Genomic DNA, 26,126 nt, shown 5'->3' with positions numbered 1-26,126 from the left:
GGTGAGGTTTCCTGTATGAGACCAGAGTTAGAATAGGTCATAGTAGGGTAGGGCCACGGCTATGCCATTTTGATTCTTGAATGGTTTCTGTTGCAGCTTCTCATAGTGAAAGTGAGTAACACTTATTTTTTTCTTTTCCTCCTTTAGAAGACAAAAACACTAATGCATTTGAGAAAGTGGTGAAGTTTGGGGGGAGGGGAAAAAAACTGCTTTCCTGATCTGCAACTTGACTGGATGCTGAGATGTCTGTGGACATGAATAGCCAGGGATCTGACAGCAATGAAGAAGACTATGACCCAAATTGTGAGGAGGAGGAAGAGGACGAGGACCCTGGGGACATAGAGGACTATTATGTGGGAGTGGCTAGCGATGTGGAGCAGCAGGGAGCCGATGCCTTTGATCCTGAGGAGTACCAGTTCACCTGCTTGACCTACAAGGAGTCCGAGGGTGCCCTCAACGAGCACATGACCAACTTAGCCTCTGTCCTAAAGGTGAGCAATGTTGTCAATTCCAAGTGTAATCCCCCAAATTAAATCTAAATATGAGCCATTGCTAACTGTCTCCTCCAGACTGATTGAATGACCCTGTAGCTTGAAACCAAATTTACGTTACATCATTTGAATGCATTTGATGCATTTACTTTTAATATATGCATATGTAAGGCTCTCAGATTCCCAAACTACTAAGAATTTGAAAGGAGTGGTGGTGGGGTGAAAGCAGGAAAAATAGACTAGAAATACATAAAAGCAGAATTGCATAGATTAACACTTGTTTCGGAAAGTGAATCTTGTGAAATTTTATGAGATGAAAACATCAGAATCACCATCTTCTACACAACCATGTGTGAGTGACTTATAAATGTCTTGAGAGGTATCCAGATACCCTGGTTTGCCCTGAATAATCAGTGCCTCTGGGCTAATGAGCTCATTTGTTTTATATACTGATGACTAATGTTTAATGTTGAAAGAGATTTTAGTAATAAATATGAGAATAAAAGTAAGTTCTCATAGCTTGTATTTCATTGATTTTGGGGGATATTAATATGGAAATTATAAAGAACTAACAAAGTTGGTTATTCCAGCAAGAATCTTATTTTTAATGCTTAAACTAGCATACTCTTCAATGTCTTGTACCTCAAGCCAGTTATTGTCCTCACTATGTACATTGTGTACTATGTAATATTATACTAGTACATGGTATATCACATAGAACACTATGTACTATGAATATTTTTACGGTCATTTAGACAATTTCCCAGCATGTTTCTTTCTCCTCTGATGTTGGCCATTATATGAAAGTGGGAACATTTCTCTTACTTTACTGTTTTTGCTGACCTTCCTTCAGGAACTGTTATATGGATTTTCTTTTCTCCTCAAATTGAAGTTTAAGGGCACATTGGCATGATTTCAACCAAATCGTTTTCTTGTTGGTATTTAAATGAGAGTAACTAAGGTATGCTATGTATGATTTCTATAAAAGTTATTTTATCTAATGGTTTAGGGAATTTTTTCCTAGATGGTCAGCAAAAAGCTAACTACTAATACCTTCGATTTAGATATGAGGGCTTTATTAGCATCTAGCTGGAAGTTGAAAGCTGAAGCTTTTTTTGTGGCTCACTCTTGGAAGTGATTGCAGACTCTTTTGTGCTCAGCAGAAAACTCTGAAGAATGGAGACCTGTTAGAACCTCTGGGTTTGGGATTTCTGCACCATAGCTATAGTAAAGCTGCTGGGACCTCTGCCCCAGAAGGCATTTCCCTGGTAGAAAAGAGGCATCAGGTCTCTTCCTTCCTTACTATGTACACCTCTCTTTCTCTGGTCAACTAGTTTCTTTTGCTTTAACCATATTGCCAGGTTATACACAGTGTTGGTAATTAAGATTAGAAAAGGTATTGTCAGATGTGTGGCTATGGGCTGGATAGTATCAATTGACTAACTTCGTCAGGATGTTCCTATCTATGTATAGGAATTCTTAGTTTGTCAAGGCCTCTGTGCTGACTTTCCTACCCTGCTAGAGATGGCTCAGGGCCCCAGGCATCTGTCCTTCTTCCTTTTTTTTTTTTTTAAATTGTGGTAAAATATATATAACATAAAATGTACCATTTTACATTCTTCTCTCTTATTAGGCTGACATATGATCAGCCCCCTGGAAAGGCTTTCCTTCACCTCCTCACTTTTTAGTCCCCTAAGGTCTCCTTTAGAGTCTATCTTTTTATTTTATTTTACTTTTTGAGGAAGATTAGCCCTGAGCTAACATCTGCTGCCAATCCTCCTCTTTTTGCTGAGGAAGACTGGCCCTGAGCTAACATCCCTGCCCATCTTCCTCTACTCTATATGTGGGATGCCTGCCACAGCATGGCTTGCCAAGCAGTGCCATGTCCGCTCCCGGGATCCCAACTGGCAAACCCCGGGCGCCGAAGTGGAACGTGTGCACTTAACCTCTGTGCACTGGGCTGGCGCCTAGAGTCTATCTTGTGCTTTCCCTAGGTGAGTCTCCTCGAGATCCCCTAGGACACACTGGTTGGGTCCTCTTTTGGTCTTAGTGCCCAAATATTACAGCCCGTGTGTCTTAGATCATATACTGTAGTCTTCTGACTACTTTCTGTTGTTTTACCTTTTTACATATTTTTGCATAATCTCTCAACTAGATTGTCAATTCGTGGAGGGCAGAAACTACTTTATACCTTGTCTCCCCCATCATTCCTGTCACAGTGATTCATCTGTAGTGGGTATTGAATTATTTCTTGGATACTTGTGGATTTTGTTGACTATTGATGACAGCAGCTGATGCTAGATTCCCTAGTCCCTGCTGTACATCCTTCTCTACTGTCATGAAAGGGCGTTATTCTGGACCTCAAGACCATGAAGAGAAGGAGCAAAAAGAACTTGGAATAGAGATGAAGGAATAAGAATAGATGGAAGAAAGTTGAAACACAGGAAAAGGTTAAAGAGAAAAATGGGGCAAAGAGGAAAATAATCCACAAAAATCCAGATGTGGTAGAAGGTAGATTTTTTTTTCCCCTTCCTAGACCTCACTCAGGAGCATGTTAACACCATTTCCTTTCTGGGGCTAGGTAGTAAGGATCTTGACTGTTTTGGTGGCTTGGCTGCACATAAAGGGACTCAGTGGTGTTTTAACCAGTTCAGAAATTTGACCAAAGAGGCTAGGCAGAAACAACTTGTTTAAGAGTAAAGAGGAAGGAATCACACACAATCTTCCTCTTCCAGGCTGGCTAAAAACTAGCATTGTTTTTATTATTGTAATTAATACATATATATATTTTTTGCTGGAGAAGATTGGCCTTGAGTTAACATCTGTGCCAGTCTTCCTCTGTTTCTGTGTGGCTGATGAGTAGTGTAGGTCCACACCCAAGATCCGAATCCGTGAACCCAGCTGTCAAAGTGGAGCATGCTGAACTTAACCACTACGCCATGGGGCCAGCCCCTGTAATTAATAGTTTTTGAGATGGGAGGGAAGAATTTAAGTGCTGAGTTTATAGAATGGTTTTCACAGGTGTTTTGGTTACTCTAGCTCCCCTGTTGCATGTGTCTCTGAGAGTGGAGATCAATAGTCGTCACCCACATTGCTGCTGATTTCCCACATTAGTCATGGTGCTGTTTGCACCACTCTGACCTATTGAGATATTTATTTATTTTTAAAGTTATACTTTTTCTTTTTGGTGAGGAAGATTGGCCTTGAGCTAATATCTGTTGCCAATCTTCCTCTTTTTTTTTTCCCCTCCCCAAAGCCCTCCAGTACATGGTTGTAGATCCCAGTTGTAGCTCCTTCTAGTTCTTCTGTGTGGGATGCCGCCTCAGCATGGCCTGATGAGCAGTGCTAGGTCCACACCCAGGATCTGAACCGGCAAACCCTGGGCCACTGAAGCAGAGCTCGTGAACCTAACCATTCGGCCACAGGGCCAGCCCCTAAGATATTTAATTCTTTCATATGATTTAGATACTATTTGGTTACTAGGAAATGTGACATGTATGTAGTATAAAATTATAGCCTTATGAATAGCTGTCTATGAACAAAAGCTGAGTTTGAGGAGTGGCTTGAATTTTGCAGTGATATTTATGTCTTTGTTACTTGTGTTCTGGCAGTTGCCTGTGGATGAGCCAGTCTAGTATAAAGTTAAGCCTTGTATTGCCTTTTGGTGTTTGAAGTCTCTTAAATAGAAAAATCCCAGTTGTCTGGGAACTGGGCATTTGGTTTAGTGAGGGCCCCTGGTATCAGAGGGTAACTTCCTGTATGAGTTCTGGGACCAGTCCATGAGTAAGATCATTAATTGAGAAAGCAAAGTACCCACGAAAATCAGATCAAGGGTTGGGGATAGACAAAAGAAAAAATACGTATCTGTTATTGGGGGGAAACTACTGGTGTTCAAATAATGGCAAAACAGAAGCATTGTTTTGAGAATGAGCTATCATCCTACACAAATGTAATAGTCATGAGAGATGAGATAATTGCCAAGTGAGGTATTGTCATAGGACGGGGAAAATCTCTGATGAATATTTTTAGTGATCATATATGAGTCTTTAAAGAAAACAAATCTCTTTTTTTTGATGAAGACTGGCCCTGAGCCAACATCTGTTGCTGATCCTCCTCTTTTTGCTTGAGGAAGATTGTCAGTGAGCTAACATCTGTGCCAGTCTTCCTCTGTTTTATGTAGAACGCTGCTACAGTGTGACTTGATGAGTGGTGCTAGGTCCACGCCTGGGGTCAGAACTTGCGAACCCCAGGCCGCTGAAGCAGAGCGTGCGAACTTAACCACTATGTCACTGGGCCAGCCCCATAAAGTTACCTTTTTTACACACTATGTTTTTATATGAAACTTATACAAAGGTTATTTTATTGTTACTATAGATGAGAGAGGTCCTTTCTAGTATTAACAGGCATTTTTATTGCAAAATGTGCAGTGGTTAGCCAAGAAGAAATTTGTCACTCATTGACTCCTCTTACTACTGTTCCATGAAACTCATGAGGCATTTGCTATCAAGCTGCTTGGGAAGGGGCTCAGCCCTGGTGGAGCCCCAGATAGAGCCCAGACTGGCTTTCATTGATGATGAGCCGGTAGTGTCTCCGGCATTGTGTGCTTCTCTCAGCAGCATGTTAGGGGTGTGGGCAGGAGAGGTGGAATTTTGCTCAGGGCCCTACCCAGTGCTTAAGAAGGGAGAAGAAATGGACTACTTTGGGCTGGATCTAGTCCATGGAGCTATGGTGAGCTATCTGAGCTTTGTGCTGACAAGAGAATCTTGAAGGTGGGGTAGAGTGGTAGTGCAGGTAACAGAAGTCCAGGCCATGGTTGATTAAGCATGGGGGTAGGAAAGTTACCATCTGGGCTGGAGTGGGAGACTAAGATGTACAGGTAAAAAGGAATAAAATGTGGAGGATCATGAATGCACCTTGAGGTGTCGACTATTACGGTAAAGGAATAGATTTTTTTAAACTTCTTCAGTGCTAAACTGTGCTGCTCACTTCTCAAGCCTAGTGTTCCTCAGATAGAGTTGGAGAAATAAGCTGGTTATTATGAGTGTTTTTACTGTAATTCTTTTTGCTTTATGAATTGCTGTATTAACTGTAATAGAGCTGGGAATATGTTCCCTGGAACACTATGCTGCCACCCTCTTGCTTGAATTTGTTGCCAAATATAGTGTTTGCTATTCAGCAAACTGGCTGGAAAATCTCTTAAGAATCTTCTTCTGTGGATCATTTTTCCCCTTTGTGAATGAATCATCATGAGTTTTCAGGGCTTTTGACTTTAAGTGCAGAAATCTTTATAGTCCCATGTTTAAAACAAGCTGGTTTCTATGCATTTGTCACTTGTAACATGAGCAATTGATGTTCTTAGCACAAAATACCTTATATTTAGCCTTTCTCTTAAGTGGCACTAGGTTTTTGTGTAATATCTGGAAAAGACTACTTTTATTTATTAAATCAACTTTATTGTATCCTAGTATTGCTGAATTTTAAGACCATTTTCTTTTTATTTATATACTCATTAATGTACCAAGTAATGGGCTGGTTTTTTTTGGTTACTATTCATGGGAAAGTATCTTCAAGCTGGGCCTAGTAACACTGAGTGTTTGTGTGCCAAGCAGCCGTCAGATTTCTATTTTTATGATCTGATGTCAGGTTTCTTTGCGTGCCTGTATCTCAGTAGAATCTACATTAAATTCCTGTGTTTCAAATAGTTGATTGTTAGTGGATGTGTTGACATACTTCATGATGCTTCAGTCTGAAAGTCTGATGTGTTTTACTGATGTATAAATTTATTTTTAAAAGGGACATGAGAAATGTCCAGCGTGACAGTGAGAATTGCCTAAGTACAACTGGTGCTAGAGTTGTCTCTATCTTGCCAGCTTAGAAAGGTTATTGTCATCATTGACTTTGTGTGCTCACTGTGTACCTGGCACCCCACACAACATGCTCACTGCCTTCCAGAAATGAAGCTCTTCATCAGATTCAATGCCAGCTTTCCTTCTAGTTTGTTCGTTGTGCTTTCACACTACCTTAGGAACCATGTAAACTGTGTAATCATGGGGTAATTCTAATCCCACGTTTGTGTCCTAATGCTGAATGTATTTATATTTAAATTTTTATTATTGAGATGTTACTACAGTATTAAAAATATCATTCATAATTCCATTAACCTAAAATAAAAGTGTTCTTCCTTGCTTATTATCCTTCAGGTCTTTTCCATATTCATACATAATATTGCTGTGCTACAATTCATTCATCCATTCAGCTAATATTTATTGAGCACCTACCATGTGCCAGGCACTGGAAAAATAGCTATAAATAAAATAGACAAAAACTCCTGCCCTGGTCGACATTACATTCCAGTAATCATTATCTACTTGTATTTATATATTCTGCTTTTTTCATGTGTATTTCAAACATTTCCCTCTGTTTTTACTTCATCTTCATAAATTACTTTAAAAGGTTGTATACTAGGGGGCTGGCCCGGTGGGCAGCGGTTAAGTTTGCACATTCCTCTTTGGCGGCCCAGGGTTTGCCGGTTCGGATCCTGGGTGCAGACATGGCACTGCTTGGCAAGCCATGCTGTGGCAGGCATCCCACATGTAAAGTAGAGGAAGATGGGCACAGATGTTAGCTCAGGGCCAGCCTTCCTCAGCAAAAAGAGGTGGATTGGCATCAGATGTTAGCTCAGGGCTAATTTTCCTCAAAAAAAAAAATATGTTGTATAGTATACCATCTTGTTCTTGAACCATAATTTGCTCAAGCTTTCCCTGTTGGGCATTTAGATGAGTACTTTCATGTTACAGTTGTTGGGGACTGGTTATATTGCTGTGAGCATTTTCATGAATGTGGCCTTTGTATCTGTTGGGCCTTCCCTAGAGCCTGGGCTAGTGGCCAAATGATTAGGTTCCAGTCCCTTTTCTGCCATTTAATATAATGTGACCTTGGGCAAGTTCCTCAACATGTCTAAGCTTAAGTTTCCTCATCTGTAAAATAATGATTATTATACCTCCTTCACAGCATTAAATAAGATAATGCTTATAAAGTGCCTGGCACATGAGTGTTGAAACAAATGCTTGGTCATGATGGAGGCAGGGCAAGAGTTGAACAATGGGAATGTTGCTTTCACATGTTTGCTGTTGTTCCTTAAACACATTCTTAGGATTGTGCTTTTGAGTCATAGGGGAGGAGCCATGTCAAGGAAGGTTCTGGGTAATGTATTACTGACTGGAGCCTCTGAGTGTGCCTGTGGTAATTGGGTCATGTACTTTGAATTCTTTTGCCTTCATCCAGAGCCTCTGGTGCCCTTCTTCTGGGGCCCACTGATATGAAAAGTAAAAATAACACACAATGAATTTTGAGTTGGGACCAGGAAAAGGATACAAGGGAGTATAGCCTGTCTCTTGTTCCTACATTTCTGGACGACTGCAACGTTTGATCTTGTGCCTGCATTGACAGCACTCCTTAATGAAGTGCTTAGTTGATTTTGGGATTTTTGTTATTGAGGCTCCCCTTAGTTTTCTATAACTTTTGCTCTGTCCCAATCTCTCGGTCTCTCTTTTTTTCTAATTTTGTATTTGCCCCTATTGCTCTAGGAAAAATTTAAAGGATTAGATTTTTCTGCCCAAAAGAGAAAAGAGTTATATGAAAGATTTAAGAAAATTACAGAGTGAGACATCAGGAAGCTTCTCATCTTGCTTTTCCTGAAATGTGTCTGCCCTGTGGCTTGATTACTTAAACTGACATGAACTGTCAGAATTTGAAGCTTATGTTGTGTTTCCTTTTCTTTGAACTATCATGAACATTTATAAATATGAAATAGTTTTACTGTGATAACCACAAGTTATCGACCATAAATAGAGAAAAATACAGGCAGGATGAGAGGTTCATTTGGAAATTTTAACAGGAGAACAAAGAGTAGTCTCTCATATGGGAACGTTGCTCTGTTTGACTAGCAGTTTCTTTCCTGGCCAGTACATGTTCTACCCACTCTCATTCCTTTATCTCTTATTTTAGGCTTTGACTGGTCTCTTCAATGCTCTTACCATCATTTTCTGGGGTCTGTAGATCACCTTTCCTCCTTTTACAAGAAATAACTCCAGTGCCATCAAACTTAGCTTCCTGGATTCTCTCTCTTAATTGGTGATACCACCATCCACCAAGCTGGAAGCTGAGGATTTTTCTCTTGAATCCTTTTTCCCATGAAGCCCTCTCTGGTCTCCAGGCAGAGTTGGACACTTTTGTCTTTGTATCACTGTGAGCTTGTTTCTTGGTATGTACTTAATGCTGATTGGAAATTAGTTGTTTGTGAGCCAGGGCTTGAACTCTTTGAGATAAAGGACCACATTTTTTCTTTGTACAACAGCACCCAGTAAAAATACCTGGTTATGTTTATACTCAGTAAGTGTTGCTTGTTGTTGATCTGACTAAGCCCAGGTCAATAAATGCAAAAGTTGAGAATTTAACCTCAAAGCTCTACTTCTGTATGCCCCCATTTGTAAATAAAGGACATGCTTCTCAAAGGGCTTCCAAGAAGCCAGCTGACTCTGAAGTAGAGATAGTATATACCTATTGGATGTGTGATTCCTGCTTTGGGGTTCATGTCAGAATTAGTTTTGGCAGTTCTCATAGGAAGCCTGAACTTCATGCAGATGTATTGAAAGAGAGTCTTGAGAGGTGAAGCAAGGTATTTTACATTATATTCATGTACAAGTACAAAAAGAAAAAATTGTGAAATGATTCAGGTTATCAGAAGTGAGGAGAGAGGAGTGTGTCCTTTCTTTGGCTGCCGAAAGACTGTATCCAACATTCAGAGTGTACTAGTTTTGTAACCAGCGTGGGAGTAGGATATAAACTACCCAACTATACTGGCAAGTTGGATAAGTTTCCTCTGATATTTTTGATATCTCAGTGTAACTTCGTATTTCATTGATTATCAAGATAAAAGTGGGTTCGTGTACATATTAATGAGTAGGTATAAAAGTGACTAATAGTATCTGCAATCATAAATACGATGTGAATGTTTTAAAAGTTTTGAGTTTTATGACACTGTGGTAGAACATGTCACATCTTTTTTGCCAGCTTGTTAGCATTGGCTTCTGCTTCAAGATAGTTGGCTGCCCTCACATACCTTTGTTCCCCCTCCATTTGCTTTTGTTTGGTGTTCAGATGTCTGTAGCAGTTTTATTTGCAATAGCCAAAAACTGGAAACAACTCACATATCCACAAACAGATGAATGAACAAATAGTGGCATGCCCATAGAACAGCATACTTCTCAGCAATATTAAAAGAGTGAACTTTGATATAAGCATCATCGATAAATCTAAAAATAAGTATGTTCCATGATGGAACTCAGGGGGAGAAAAGAATAAACACTTTCTGATTTCAATCATATAAAATTGTATAAAATGCAAACTAATCTGTTGTAAAGAAAAGTAAATCTGTGGTTGCCTGGAGAGTTGAGGAGGGCAAGGATAAAGATTATTAAAGAGTGCAAGGTAAATATGGGGATGCTCTTCCATTTTTAAATATGGAATTGAAAGTAAAGACATATACATGTAATAAACTCGTAATAACAAAGAGAACAAGGAGGGTAGTGGCATGTGGGGACATCATTGCACATGGGAGCCAGTTTGTCCAGCAGATCTTTGAAGAGGCTATGGGCTCTGATTTTGCTGACAAAGGCTGGAAGAGATAAGTGCACTGCAAATGGGGGGATTAATTAAAAGTCTATATGTAGAATACAACCCTACCTCTGCTTGGCCTCTAGGCAAAATAATCAGCTTATTATTAAGTAGAATAACCTGGAGAGAAATAGGGACCTTAGAGAGTGTGGGATTTGGCTGACCTCATTTGTCATTTTGGGAGCCCTCAAGTGTTGAGTAATAGCTGCCACTGATTGATCACCCTGAAGAAAAGCCTGTCAATTGACAGATTCTGTCCATGTATAGAGTTAGGATTCATTTTCTTGTTCCCCCTTTTAAAAATTGTAATATTCACATAAAATTAGCCATTTTAAAGTATACAATTCATGGCATGTATTCACAATGTTGTGCAACCATCATCTCCATCTAGTTCCAAAACCTTTTCGTTACCCCAAAAGGAAACCTGGTACCCATTAAGCAGTTACTCTCTGCGCCTCCCAGCCCCTGCCAACCACTAGTCTGCTTTCTGTCTCTAGGGATTTACCTATTCTTTATATATCATATAAATGGAATCATGCAATATATGACCTTTTGTGTCTGGTCACTTTCACTTAGCATAATGTTTTTGAGGTTCATCCAAGTTGTAGCATGTATCAGTACTTCATTCCTTTTTTTGGTGACCCTTTGTTTTTTTTTTGTTTTTTGGGGAAGATTAGCCCTGAGCTAACTACTGCCAATCCTCCTCTTTTTGCTGAGGAAGACTGGTCCTGAGCTAACATCCATGCCCATCTTCCTCTATTTTATACGTGGGATACCTACCACAGAGTGGCTTTTACCAAGTGGTGCCATGTCCGCATCCGAGGTCTGAACGGGCGAACCCCAGGGCGCCGAGAATCGGAACGTGCAAACTTAACCACTGCGCCATCAGGCCAGCCCCAAGACCCTTTTGTTTTTTAAATGTGAGTGGCTAACCAAGAATCTCCAGACCTTTGAGGAAAACATGCAAAATGAAAGAGAAAGAGAAAAATGGACCTTAGTTGAAACAGACCAGTAGATAATTTTGCTTGTTTTTAAAAGCACACTATTCAGTATTCTCCAAGATATTCAAAAAGATGTGGCATCCATAAAACAATCAGAGATGCCATCAGGAATAAACAATCAAAATAAAAAAGCTTGTAGAGTGAATTATAGGTTTGCAAGTTAAAATATATTCCATAGATAGATCAGAAGATAAAATCAAGAAAATCTCTCAATGTAAAGCCAAAATACAGGCAAAAAGATGTATGCAATAAAAAAGACATTAGAGGATCAATCCAGAGATCCAATGTCTACTAGAATTTCTGGGGAGTGAAAGTAAAACATTGAAAGGAGGAAAATACTTAAAGTATAAGGAGAGGAAATTTTCCAGGAGCTAAAGGAGGAGCAGTCTTCGTATTGAAATAGTCTACTCATTGCCCAGAAGAATAAAGAAAGATCCACTGCTAGAATTGTCACTGAAATTTCAGAAAAATAAGGATAGACAGAAAACCCTAAAAGTTTCTGTAAAGATATATCACATCTTCTAAAAGAGATGGAAATCAGATGTCTCGTCAGCAACAGTGACAACCAGAAGACAGTGGAGTAATGGTCTTCAAAGTCCTGAGGGAAAGTGGTTTTGAACCTAGAATCCTGTCATTGAAAAGTAAACTCATTTTTAGACATGATGGGCTCCCGAAACTTACTTCCCTTTTACTTTTTCTGAAGTGGCTACTTGCAGATAAAAATCATAAAAGAGGAAAATAAAGAATTCAAGAAATGGTTGAACTAATCTAGTAGTTCATTGAAAAGCCTTGTGATGTCACTGTACAACAGACCTGGAGAGCAGTCATCCCAAGTTTGAAGAAAATTTTGATGGGATCCAAGAAAAATTTCTTCAGGAATAGGAAGGGGGTAGATTCCAAGCAATAGGTAGAATGAAGAAGCTGGAATTGGGATACAATGAAGAAACCATAGAACTCTTTTCCAGGGGCGAGGGAATTAGAATTCCCATGCAAAGCAGAAAAACTACACACAAAAAATTACGAACCAAATATAAAGCAAACATGTGGCACAGTGTAATTGGTGGTGACCAAATAATGTATTTGTGCCTAATGTATGAACATTCTCCTCTGAGTGGCCCAAGGGAAGTGACATTGGAAGCACAAGGAAGAAAATGAAATTCTCATCCTGTAAATAATATCTCAAAGTTATGAAGGTAACTGATAGAGGAACTGAAAATAATGATTTAATTATAAAAAAAAGTAGGGATTTGGAATGGGGAAAATGGGGGAGTGTTTTTAATAAACTAAGTCTGATAGAGAATTATGGGCATACTCACTGATGTTCATAACAACTGGAAGAACCTAGACAAATGACTGGTAGAGATTTCTCGGGAATAGGAAGACTGGGACGATCCGGGCAGGGGGCTGGTAAGTGGGGAGAAATGGGATGTCAGGTGTTGTTCCTTTTTATCAAAATGCTTTTTATTGACCATTTGATTTTTTTTGTTTGTTGGTAATTGGGATAGGTTAAGAATTTGTTGATTCCCAATAAACAAGTGTTTTCTGAGTAGTGTCTTGTTGTTTTGACTTTTAGATAGCTGCTGAGAGAGATGAGGAAAAAATAGTTTGACCTCTACCATAAAAAAAGTAAAGATCTCTTTGCCTTTAGTTTCTGCCCCCTCATTTTTTAGAATGATGAGAGAAGAGGAAGTAAAACTTTTTTCCTACTTCCTTTTCATATTTTTCTGATATATCCAGTAAAAGCACCAGTTTGATTACCTTCCTCCATTGAAAAACAAAGTGGCTTTTCCAGACTCCAGCCTGAATTCTTTCCTTCTCCTCTCCATAACCCATATGTTTGATTTTTGCCTCCTCAAACCTCCTGTCAGCATCTCTGCCCTTGCTGCAACCCTCAAAAGACCTCTCGGCCCTCCATCCTTTTTTTTTCCCTTCTCCAATGCCCCAGTGTGTGGTTGTATATCCCTAGTTGCAAGTCTTTCTAGTTCTTCTATGTGAGCCACTGCCAAGGCATGGCTACTGACAGACATGTGGTGTGGTTCTGCGACTGGGAAGTGAACCTGGGCTGCTGAAGCAGTGAGCACTGAACTTCAGCCACTAGGCCATCAGGGCTGACTCTCCATCCTTTTTTTTAAAACCTTCTTCAGAAGTGCTGTATCTGGCCTCTTTCTGCATACCCTGAGAGCTTGGAAGACCTTGATGCCTGCCTGGGCTCTGGAAGAGGGTGTGGATGTACAGTGCCTTGAGACTACACCATAGGACAGGCAGAGGCTAGTGTTAGGATATAGGACCTACTACTGCCCCAAGCGTTGTTCCAGGTGCTTGGGTACGGCAGAGAAGGAAATTGTTTTAAAAAATCTCTGCCCTGAAGGAGCTTCCATTCTGATGGAGTTTTACATGAACAGAAAGGTTATAAAAATAGTGTTATATGTTTTGAGCATAGCTAAAGACAGCAGTCAATCTCTCTGGCTTTGAAACATACTGTTGGAGTCTGTGGCTTTGTCAGTAAGATGTGCTAACCTCTCAGATGTCCTCTGGAGAAGAGGGAGTACCTGGATTGTATTGCCAGATAGTATTTGATATTCCCTCTCATTTGCTTCCTCATAGTAGCAGTAGCTGGAAGAGACAAAGCATTATTTGAAATAATTTTTGGACCACATGGGCTTGTAGCTGAAAGTACATGGTAGGAGACTTGGCTTTTAGTCCTACTATGTGCAATTCATCAGATAGCAGCTCTTGCTTGCATTTTTTTTGGTTCTAGTTACCGGTCATGACCTTGGTTCATAGACATTCTGGTCATCCTGCCTATATGGCATCCCCCTGAAAAACTGTTAGAATTCTAAAAGGAGTTGTAACCAGTCTTTTGTACTAAGTACTTCGCAGAGGATTTTCATTGAAATGTACCCTAAAAGATATGCTGGCTGGGATTTATTTCAGAATAATCTAGAGGGTAGGTGATAGGTGAGGTACAGGTCCAGTGGGCTTAGCCATTGATTGATGTTGGAGCTGGGTGATGGGTATATGGGTTTCATTATACTCTTCACTTTTGTAGGTGCTTGGAATTTTTCACAAAAAAAAGTACCCTTATGGTCAAGGAATGATGGCTTTCATATTTTTGCTTTATTGTATTTGCATAAATAACTTCATTTAGTGAGGTCTTTGGGGTTTTTTGGTATTGATTTTAATGATCAGAGACCATAACAGGACTGAATTAAGGTTAGACTGGAGAGAAATCTTCAAATTTGTGTTTATTAATCAGATTTTTAAAAGCATGCGTAACATGTGGATGCCTCGATTACAAGTCAGCCCTCCCTTCATGGAAACCTGTAAAGAAAAAGTGAAAGGAAATAGTTACAATCAGATGCCAGAGAGCTGAGCTTGTAGAAGCTGAGAGTATGTAGGTGTGAAGTATGGGAGAAGTGAAGGCCCACTACTAAGGTCAGAGGCCCTCTGGGACCCTACTGCTACCACCACCGCTGCTGATTTTGCCCCATTCTAGGCTGGTGTTCACCTACTCCTTTGTCTCTGTGCTTTGATGGTGTTTCTTCCTCTTATCCCTTTAGTACCTTCTTGCCTCACCCCTGACTCCCAGAGACCTGAATCCATCCATCTTGATCTCCTTGGGCTAGTTTTCCTATATCATGTCCCTTTGTACCCCAGGCCCAGAAGCTGACCCACAGTTCACTTCTTTCCTTCATCTCTGCTTTTTAGTGAATGACCACTAGTGTTTGTTGACAAATGTGATCGGACCATGAAGTGGCTTAACACAGGCTGAGGCATGGACACCCATTTGTGTAGCCTTAAAAGATTTCAGGCAGTTGGCAAGTAAGAATTCTAAATAAAAATTGAAACTACCACCTGTATTTTTTCAGGCCGTTGATGCTCACTGCCATCAGCTGCATCCTCCCTATGGCACTGGTAAGTGTGGGAAGGGCTGGTGACAGTTTTGGTGGGCTGCTGGATTTCTTTTTTCTGGGGGAAAAATCTATTTGCAAACTATGTTATTAAGTTGTCCCCAAGGGTTGGACAGGTTGAACCAGCAATAGGAGGCTAAAAAGGTGAAGAAGCAACTGACCATACTCATGGGTTTCTTTGGAGAAGTGTTGTTGTCAGTGCCTTGATCTTTACATAAAATTAGCATGTTCCATGCATTATTTTGAATAATAAGTATAAACTATGCAAGTGCTCTGGGATGTCGAGTAATAACTGTTAAATTTCCTGAAACTCTTAAAATATTTCTCCCAAAGATAGATGTTGGCTGTGTATTAGAAAGGGTCCAGAATGTCATGTGTGCTTATTGTTTCCTTCAGTATCAGGATTTATCTCCCTCTGGTGTTTGAAGTTCTTTGTGGTCAGGAGATCAAGAAATGTTTGTTCCAATGATTAATATAAAATTCTCTAGGGACTTACTTGAATTTTTTTGGGGGGTGGAAGGGCTTGGTGGAAACCAGAAAAGAAATTTGTGGCTCTCATTTACTAACAAACTTTAGGTGGACTTGGAGACCTGCGATTAGAAAAATTATTTATCTCAATCTGCTTTCTGCTTTGGGACCTAATCGAGAAAATACAATAAAGTTGAAACATAGAGCTGGTCAGCAAGTCACAGAATTGCTAAAGTAAAAGTTGATAACCAAATTGCTGCTGGAGTTGCCTTGGATAAGCTCCTGAAAGTCTGCAGGCTGTCTCCTTGTAGTGAGTGGGACAGAGGCCACACAGTGATTGAGAAGTTTTATCCTATCATCAGGGTGGTCTCCATTCCAAGCTGACAGTTTGATGTTTATACTCTTTCATTTCTCTGGTCTCTGAACCCTTTAGATCATTGAAGAAAGTGCCTCCTGAATATCTAATGAAATGCTGAGGTTGTAGACTTGTAGGCTGTTAACCATGTCAGGAACTGCTTGCTGGTAACAGCAGCTAAAGCATTCATATACACTTCATTACGTCTCTGTGAAAAAATCTTACCATCAGTGGCCCATATCCTGGATTTTCCCCTCCCTGCACACCCTCCAAACCCTACTTGTGAAGCAGGGATAGAATTGTGCGGCACATTTGCTACGTTCTTTTTTTTTTTTTTGAGGAAGCTCAGCCCTGAGCTAACATCTGCCAATCCTCTCTTTTTGCTGAGGAAGACTGGCCCTGAGCTAACATCCGTGCCCATCTTCCTCTACTTTATATGTGGGACGCCTGCCACAGCACGGCTTGCCAAGCAGTGCCATGTTCGCACCCGGGATTCGAACCGGTGAACCCTGGGCTGCCGAAGCAGAACGTGCGCACTTAACCACTGCCCCACCGGGCCGGCCCGTTACGTTCTTTATTAAAAAAACAGAAAGGAGACCTTGACTCCTCAGCAACTGTCTACTAATTTAGGTATCTGTGCGTAAGTGGTAACTACTAAACATGTTTTGAAGTCCTGTATCAGGGAAATATCTTTTAAGTGTCTGTCCCAAACACAGACTATAGAGGATGACACGAGATGTTTGCCTGTGGCCTTTGGGAAATACTGATGGTCAGCAGCAAAGTCCTTTTTGACATGCATATACCTAAGTGCTTCCCAAAATAAAGATCTGGAAACCATCTGAGAGTTGAGATTGTAAGTGCAATGACAAAACAAAGCCAAATTGGATTGGTAATGCAGAGCAGTGTCCAGGGTAAATGACAACAGAAGGGACCCCGCAGTACTTTCAAGCTGGAGGGAAAGCTCTCCAGAGGCTTCTGATTCATTGTGGGTCAGGTTTGAGAACACGGGGAAAGAGGCGGGGAGGATGGGCTGCACTTGGTCTCTACTCTGACGCCGTCTTTGACTCTATGAAAGCCTTCTCACCGAGAGACTTGAGGGCACCCTTCAGTCTTTGATGAACTTTACACCACTACAGTCACGCGCCGCATAGTGACGTTTCAGTAAACAACAGACCAAAAATACGACAGTGGTCCCATAAGATTAGTACCATATAGCTTAGGTTTGTAGTAGGCTATACCACGTAGGTTTGTTAAGCACACTTTATGATGTTCACACAATGACATAGCCTAACGATGCATTTCTCAGAATGTATGCCCATTGTTAGTCGAGACACAGCTGTATTTGCCCTCTCTTCACCTTGATCAGTCACACTCCCTTCCCCAGCCCCAGGGAAAGTGAGAGAGGAGTTCTTATCTTTGGGGCTATGTTCACACTGACCAAGGCTTAGGCACGAATGTGATTGCTCAGAGACAGGCCAGGGAGTGCGAAGAAGGCAAGCCTAAGAGCTGTGCCTTGTGGATAAGCAACATTTAAGGAGCTGACAGACTTGGAGCATAGCATCCAGTGGAACACTAAGAACATTTGGTCTGGGAGGTTGAGAGAGAGCCAGAGAGAGTGTTATGAAGTTATCAGCATTGCAGACCCACGTGGAAGTTATATCTATTTATGCTAAAATTCGCATTGTATAAACAGATCATCTTTGGTCAAAACTGTGTTAAAACTCTGAAGGGGAATTTTTCATTTTGAGGCGTAAGTAAAAGGTCAGAGTGAACTATTTGATGCACTAAGTATAAGGGTCAACCCTTTGTTTATTGAAACATTTGTTTATGCAAGTGATTGCCATTGAATTAAATTTGGCAAACTTTCCCTCCTTGACTTCTATTATGAAAATTTTAAAACATACAAAGAAGTTTAGAGAATTATACAGTGGGCATCCACATACCTACCATCTAGATTATATGGTTGCTGACCTTTTCTACATTTGCTTTATCATACATTTATCCATCAATTTTATTTTTATACAGCTTTATCGAAGTATTGGTACATTCCATTATTCACCCATTTTAGATGAATTTTAGTAAATTTATATGACTGTGCAACCATCACCGCAATCCGAGTTATAGAACATTTTCATCATCCTAAAAATTCCCTCGTAGCGATTTGTAGTCTGTCCCCACTCCCAGGCCCAGGCAACTACTGAGCATCTTTCCGTCTGTATAGTTTTGCCTTTTCTGGGAATTTCATGTAAATGGAATAGTTCAATATGTAGTCTTTTGTGTCTGGCTTCATTCACTTAGCGTAATGTTTTTGAGGTTCATCCATGTTGTATCATGTCAGTAGTGCTTTCTTCTTCATTGCTGAATAATGATTTTCCTTTGTATGGATATATCACATTTTGTTTACCATTCGTCAGTTGATGGACATTTGGGTTGTTTCCAGTTTTGGGCTATCATGAAATATGCTGCTATGACCATTTATGTCCAGGATTTTATATGGACATAAGTTTTCATTTTTCTTGGCTAGATATCTAGGAGCGGGATTGCTAGGTCATATGTAAGTGTGTGTTTAATGTTTTAAGAAACTGCAAAGCTATTTTCTGAGGTGATTCTACTATTTTACATTCCCACCAGTATTATATAAGGGTACCAGTTTGTCCGTATCCTTGCTAGCACTCGATCATCAGTCTTTTGGGTTATGATCATACTACTGAGTGTAAAGTGGTTTCCTGTGGTTTTAATTTGCACTTCCCTAGTGACCATTGATGTTGAGAATCTTTTCTTGTGCTTATTTGTTAGTCATAACTTTTTTTGGTGAAGTGTCCAAATCCTTTGCCCATTTAAAAAAATTAGGTTTTATTATTGAGTTGCATGAGTTCTTTATATATTCTGAATTAAATCCTATAACAGATATATGATTTGCAGTTATTTTTTTCCCAGTCTGTGGCTTGTCTCTTCCATTTCCTTAATAATGTCTTCGAAGAGTAAAAGTTTAATTTTGATGAAGTCTGATTTGTCAGTTTTTTTCTTTTAAGGATTGTGCTTTCATTGTCGTTAAGAAATCTTTGCCTAAATCAAGGTCACAAAGATTTTCTTCTAGAAGTTTTATAGTTTTCAGTTTTACATTCAAAATCTGTCAACACTTTTGAGTTAATTTTTTATGGTATGAAGTAAGCATCTAAGTTCTGTGTTTTGTTTTTTATATAATGATGTTCAGTTATTTCAGAACCATTTGTTGAAAAGACTATCCTTTTCCTTCATTGAATTACTATGGCACCTTGTTCAAAATTAACCATAAATGTATGAGTTTACGTCTGGACTCTCTTCTGTTTCATTGATCTGTATGTCTGTCCTTAAGCCAGTGCCTCACTGTCTTGAATAGTGTAGCTTTAGAGTAAGTCTTGAAGTAGGATGGTGTAAGTCCTCCAACTTTGCTCTTCTCTTTCAAGATTACTTTGGATATTCTGGGTCCTTTACATTTCCACAGATTTTACGATCAACTATTAGTTTGTCTCAAAAAAGAAAAAAAAAGAACACCCTGCTTTAATTTTGATTGCTGTGTTCAGTCTATAGCTGTGTTGTCCAGTATGGTAGCTGTGATCACATATAACCATTGGGCATTTGAAATGTGGCCAGTTTGAATTGGTATGTGCTATAATTCTAAAATATGCAATGGATTTTGAAGACTTAGATGGAAAAAAGATGTAAGTTCATTAATAATTTTTTGTGGATTGCATGTTTAAATAATATTTTAGATATATTAGGTTAAATAAAATATTAAAATATATTTTGTTTAAAATTTTAGTTTTCACTTGTTTGCTGCTATATAAAAATACATTTGATATTTGTGTGTTGACCTTGTATTTTGTTACCTAACTAAATTCATTTATTAGTTCTAGTAGTAGTTTTGTAGATTCTTTAGGATTTTCTATATAAACATTTTATCTAGGGATAGAAACAGATTTGCTTCTTTCTTTCCAGTCTTTATTATGTCTTTTATGTCTTTTTTTTTTTTCTTCCTTATTTCCCTGGCTAGGGCCTCCAATATAATGTTAAATGAAATAAGGAGAGTGGTCATTCGTGCCATTTTCCTGATCTTAGCATTCATTATTTCTTCACTGAGTATGTTTTTCATAGATGCATTAAGATTCAGGCAGTTCACTTTTCTTCCTAATTTGCTGGGAATTTTTTATCTTTAATGAATATTGAGTTTTGTCAAGTGGGTTTTCTGCATCTACTGAAATGATCATTTGGTTTTTTCCCCCCTTTATTTTGTTAAGTCAGTGAATTACATTAGAAGTTTTCACATGTTAAATCAGCCTTCCATTTCTGGGATAAACCTCACTTGATTATGATATATTGTCCTTCTATATTGCTAGATTTAATTTGCTAAAATATTTGGATTGATTTTTGTGTCTTTGTTCATAATGGATATTGGTCTGTAATTTTCTTTTATATTTTTGTCAGATTTTTTTTTTTTTTTTTTAAGATTTTATTATTTCCTTTTTCTCCCCAAAGCCCCCCGGTACATAGTTGTATATTCTTCGTTGTGGGTTCTTCTAGTTGTGGCATGTGAGACGCTGCCTCAGCGTGGTCTGATGAGCAGTGCCATGTCCGCGCCCAGGATTCGAACCAACGAAACACTGGGCTGCCTGCAGCGGAGCGTGCAAACTTAACCACTCGGCCATGGGGCCAGCCCCTATTTTTGTCAGATTTTTGTATCAGGGTTATGGTAGCCTCTTAAAATGGGTTTAGAAGAAGTATTCCTTCCTTCTCTAGTTTCTGAAAGTGTTTGTGTAAGATTAGTGTTGCCAGAATTCACCAGTAAAAAAACTTCTGGGCCTTGAATTTTGTGAAAAAATGTTTGATTATGAATTCAATGTCTTTAATATATAGAGAGCTATTCAGTTTTTCTTTTTCATTTTGTGTCAGTTTTGGTAAGTGTTTTTCAAGGAACTTGTCAGTTTCATCTAAAATACCAAATTTATTAGAATTATATTATTCATAATATTCCCTTATTTTCCTTTTAATGGCTGTAAGATTTGTAGGGATAGATCCTCTTTCACATCTGTTATTGATAATTCATGTTCTCTTTTTTTCTTAATTGTTCTAGCTAAAGTTTTTATCAACTTTGTTGTTCTTTTTAAAGAGTCAACTTTGGACATTGTTAATTTTCACCATTATTTGGTTTGGATTTTTTTTATTTCTGTTTTTATCTTTATTGTTTTCTTCTTTTCCCTTGCTTTGAGTTTAGTCATCCTTTTCTAGTTTCTTAAGGTAGACTCTTATGTCATTGATTTTTGGACCTTTCCTTTCTAGTATAAACATTTACAGTTGTAAATTTCCCTCTAGGCGTTATTTTAGCTGCATCTCACGAATTTTATTATGTGATATTTTCATTATCATGCAGTTCAAAACATTTTCTCATTTCTCTTGTGATTTCTTTTTTTTTTTTTTAAGATTTTATTTTTTTCCTTTTTCTCCTCAAAGCCCCCTGGTACATAGCTGTATATTCTTCGTTGTGGGTCCTTCTAGTTGTGGCATGTGGGACGCTGCCTCAGCGTGGTTTGATGAGCAGTACCATGTCCGCGCCCAGGATTTGAACCAACGAAACACTGGGCCGCCTGCAGCAGAGCACGTGAACTTAACCACTTGGCCATGGGGCCAGCCCCATGTGATTTCCTTTTTGATACACAGGTTCTACAGAAGTATGTTCTTTAACTTCCAAATATTTGCTACAAAGAAAGGCATTCTTGTCAGAGAATAGTTAGGGAAGCACATGCAGTTGGTCTGTTGCTGGACTCCAGCAGGCAGTGAGTGGTTCAGCAGTGGGTCCTGATGACTCTTCCAGTAAGGGCTTAAGGTTTGTCTTGTCTACTGGAGAGCAGTGGTGAGTGTTAAACAGGGTGACAACTGATTGTGGCAAGATGTAAGAGCTCTGTGAGAATTGTCTTATTGGGATTTCAGGAAGCTCATCCTCAGGATTATGGCGTGGAGAGGTCTAGCCAGTAGAGAGGCATATCAATATAAGATGCCTTTCTATCATCAAGATGATAGTAAAGCTCTTCTGATGGAGGGCTTAGAAGAGGCAGGGCTAGAGATTGGCAATGGAGTGGAGATGATGGAAGAGAGTGAGGTGGTAAGGAACAGTGAAATATAGAGGGAAAAGGCCAAGGATCCTAGCTTGGGAGGTGTGGGAGCGTGGTGCCTCCACTGGCAAGATGGGCATACACAAGGAAGAGCACAGTTAGAGTACCTAAGCAGGTGCTGCAAGATGCATCACAGAGACCAAGAGGGGTGTTAATGCAGAGAGAATTTGTGTCAGAGTCTACCAACAAGATAAACCATGAGAAATATTTGTTGAATTTGGTAATAAGGGAGTTTATATTGCCTACAGTATGTGTATAAAGAATACCTTAGTGTATCCACACTGTCAGCACTTCCAAATAGATGGAATTCAGCAGTTGAAATCAACATCTTGTCAAATTATGAACCAAATTGAACTGGTAAAATCGGAAATAATCCACAAACTTTTGATTTCTGCTTTTGATAGACCCACTAATTTTCTAAAGTGTTAAAAATTATCAAACATGATTCTTGAGAATAGCTCTAAAATGTGGTTTACCATGATTTGGTGGGCCAGAGGGAATAGGAAACCAGTTTATCGCTGCTATTGAGAGTGTTTGTTTAAATTCTTGATAACTATTCTTGACTCATGGTCTTGTGAAAATCCAAAATGGCTCTCAAAGACAGATTCCACCAGTTTAAGATTTACAGTTTAGACAGGGGTAAGATTCCCAGGCATGCAAGAAACAGTGACCCGTTCCTATCAAGAAGGACCCTCTTTGGCTCCTGAGATGGAGAGAATGGTAGACTCTGATTCTATTTCTGTGAGTAGAGGCTCAGATTAATCTATGAGTAAATTACTTGGGATTACAAATTTTTGGATAAAAAACTTCCTTAGTTTCTTAGTTTCTAGTCTTTTTCTCAACTAGTGTTTCCAGAAGTAGAAAGAGGACTCATAAATAAATGAGACTCTTAATCTTATTACATATTGATCTAATAGAATTGTGAATTTATCTTGAACATGACATGGTTACATGTGTTCCTTTCTAAGTTGTTAGTCTTTTTTGGCTTTCGGTGGTTGATTACCACTCTGGACTCATTTTCCTTTTGGAAAAGGTTTGGTTTGACCTTTTCTTTATAAGTCCTTCTTGATAATACATAATCCTAACTATTAATAGATCAATAGTTTCGTGATCAATACAGTCCAGCAAGAGTCTTGATTCTACTGAAAGATTCTTTTGTCCACAGTTGAATGGATACAGAAGAGTGGAAGACTTTGCCCAGTTATGACGTGTTGATTCTAATAAACTCAGAATGGATAGTTTCAGAATGGAGTGCTGAGCTCTTTGAACATTAAACAGTAATGGTGTGAGTACTCAGGTAGTTTTTTCCTGAGAGAGCTCAGCTGTTTGCACTCTGAGAAAGACAGATTTTTATCTTTAATGTTTTAATATCATCCACAAGGTTAGTTCTGGCCCTCCTGCTGAAAGTGGCTTAAGTATTGGTCACCCCTCCACCCTTTTCTGCCACCAGATCACCTGAGGTCACTTCCTCTGGGAGACTGCTGGAGGGTGTGTGCAGTCAGTTTCTTTGTGACTCAAATCAGAGAGGATGTGGCCTCCTTGCTGAGACTACCTTTTAGCATAAGTTCTTCTAGGTACTCCTCTTCCACGCCTGTGCTGCTTTTGCTGAGAGAACCTTTTGGAACCCGACTTGTCTCGTGTCTGTTGCTGGGCAAGGTGCAGTCATATTGCATTTTGCTTAAATTAATGGTCTCAGAATTCCGTTAGGTTTATAATGGATTATTAAAGGAAAGAGTCCCTATCTTCTGTGATATACTATGGCCATAATATGGGCAATTCTCACACCCCTGTTTGTGATGTGAGGATCCCAGCACCTCCTGCAGAAGGCTGGTGGGAGGTGCATACAGCTGACATGTGTGCGCCTACTATCTTGTACGTGTTGATGTATTCTTGGTTGTTGGCACTAAAAGAATAGATTTACTTCACTCCACTGTCAGTTTTATAAAGTGCTAGATGCATCCTGTCTTCATTATCTGTTCTCACCAAAACTCAATTCCACTGGAATATTCTGTGTTGGTAATTAGTGGACTTGTCATCAATAAGATTGTCAGTTTCAAAAGAGAGCCATGTTGTTTTCCTTGGGTGAGCTGCACCTGGTGTGCTAATTCTGAAACTTTGTTGCTGCTGTTAGTGCTGTTGAGATCAAGGGATCACACCAGGTATAGTGTTAAAATTCTGTTTCTTCAGGAAGGTCGAGAAATTCCATTTTGAAAATCTACAGATTAAAGACAAGATGTCATTAATAATCAACATTTATTGAGTGGCCACCCTGTGTCCAGTCCAGTTATGGATTCTGAGGCTCTGTGAGAGGCAGCCTGACCCCTGTTCTTAATTTAAAGGCTCCACCTAAGCCATCTGTCGTGATAAGAGGAGGTGGCTGCTGGGCATGGTCAGGACTCCTCTTGGTTTCCTGGGTGGCTCAGTGCCTTTGGTAGGACCTGATAGTGGCTGCATGGTGAGACATTTAAAAGTCAGGACAGAAAGCAGTGGGTATAGGGCTGACTGGACCTCGTTGCTTAAGAGACAACAGAAAAGATTCCACTGGGAGTTCATCCAAAACAGTATCACTTTCAGATTTTTAAAAAGATATTTGTAGCCAAAAGCTACATTCAGGCAGTTGTTGAAGTTTAAACCAAATGTTTTGTCTCTGTTTTCCTTTTGTGATAGTGGTCTGTTGTGAATGAATAGTTTTGTTATGGCTATGGTTAGAAGAAATGTCAGCTATAATTCAGGAATCATAGGCCTAAAGTCAATAAGAAAATACAGCAGCAACATTCATGGGTCAAATGCCTCTTACCTTACATGGAAGGAAAATGAGGACCCCCAACCTTAGTGAAGTAAGGTGTCTTGAGTCCTTGGTTTTCTCCAGGTGTACCTGGACTCTAGGACAGGAAGGCACTCGCTCAGTGCACAGCCTTTGACATTGGTTATGCACTGGGACATGTCCTTATTTAGTAGGGGTGCACCTGTCTCCTTTCAGGAGTGACTTGAGCTCTAGGAGCAGGGATCATGTGTTGGTCATTGTGTGTCTTCCCCCTGCAGTTCTTTTCTAAAGATTCTATTTTTCCTTTTTCTCCCAAAGTCCCCTGGGACATAGTTGTGTATTTTTAGTTGTGGGTCCTTCTAGTTGTGGCATGCGGGACGCTGCCTCAGCGTGGCCTAATGAGTGGTGCCATGTCCGCGTCCAGGAGTCGAACTGGCAAAACCCTGTGCCACCGAAGCAGAGCACGCGAACTTAACCATTCGGCCACGGGGCGGCCCCCCCTTTTTTTTTTTTCAGGAAGATTAACCCTGAGCTAACTACTGCCAATCCTCCTCCTTTTGCTGAGGAAGACTGGCCCTGAGCTAAGATTCATGCCCATCTTCCTCTACTTTATGCATGGGATGCCTACCACAGCATGGCTTTTGCCAAGTGGTGCCATGTTCGCACCCGGGATCCGAACTGGCGAACCCCAGGCCGCCGAGAAGCGGAACATGCAAACTGAACCGCTGTGCCACCGGGCCAGCCCACCCCTGCAGTTCTCTTCTGTGGACTAGGCATGCACTACCTTACAGGTCCTAGGTAGCTTAGTTCAGTGAACCGAGTACCAAGGTTCTGTGTTTTCTCTTGGCTCCCTAGCTTAAAGTGTGCTCCTTATTTCTCCTTGATTTAGTAGCATCCTCATGCTGGGCACTGCTCTCTTTGAAGCCTGATCTAGACCTCCAAACACATCCCAATCTTATGTGGCTCCCACCCCAGTCTTGACACTCACTGTGTTGTTTTTTGTAACTAGCTTACTTCCCTTATTAACAAGATATGGTAGCTATAACATGTACATGCTATCTTACTACTGGCTTTAATTTAACATTAAAATGTGGACTTCTTTTTATGTCAGTATACTTACTTCTGCAACACCCTTTTCAATGACTACATAGTAGTCCATTGCATGGATCTATCATATATTATTTATCTAGTTCCTTTTTGTTGGATATTCAGATTATTTCTAATTTTTTTTTTTTTTTTGAGGAAGATTAGCCCTGAGCTAACTGCTGCCAATCCTCCTCTGTTTGCTGAGGAAGACTGGCCCTGAGCTAACATC

At 39.8% G+C, this 26,126-nt stretch overlaps 1 protein-coding gene across 3 annotated transcripts in view; it reads left to right on the top strand.

Moving 5' to 3' along the window:
* The window catches only part of ARIH2 (ariadne RBR E3 ubiquitin protein ligase 2), a 49,442-nt gene that overhangs the window by 5,527 nt on the left and 17,789 nt on the right, over positions 1–26,126 (top strand). For 2 of the 3 annotated variants that reach the window (XM_046665442.1, XM_046665439.1), the window contains exon 3: positions 148–491. In XM_046665442.1, the coding sequence (XP_046521398.1) occupies positions 243–491 (249 nt within the window). In that variant the 5' untranslated portion in view covers positions 148–242. Of the gene's footprint in view, positions 1–147; positions 492–15,036; positions 15,083–26,126 lie in introns of those variants that run through there. The other variant, XM_046665450.1, reaches the window with a different exon arrangement.

The sequence above is a fragment of the Equus quagga genome, chromosome 1 (assembly GCF_021613505.1).
Source record: "Equus quagga isolate Etosha38 chromosome 1, UCLA_HA_Equagga_1.0, whole genome shotgun sequence".
NCBI lineage: Eukaryota > Metazoa > Chordata > Mammalia > Perissodactyla > Equidae > Equus > Equus quagga.
Note: the sequence above shows the minus strand (reverse complement) of the source record. Positions and strands in the feature narration are given on the sequence as shown.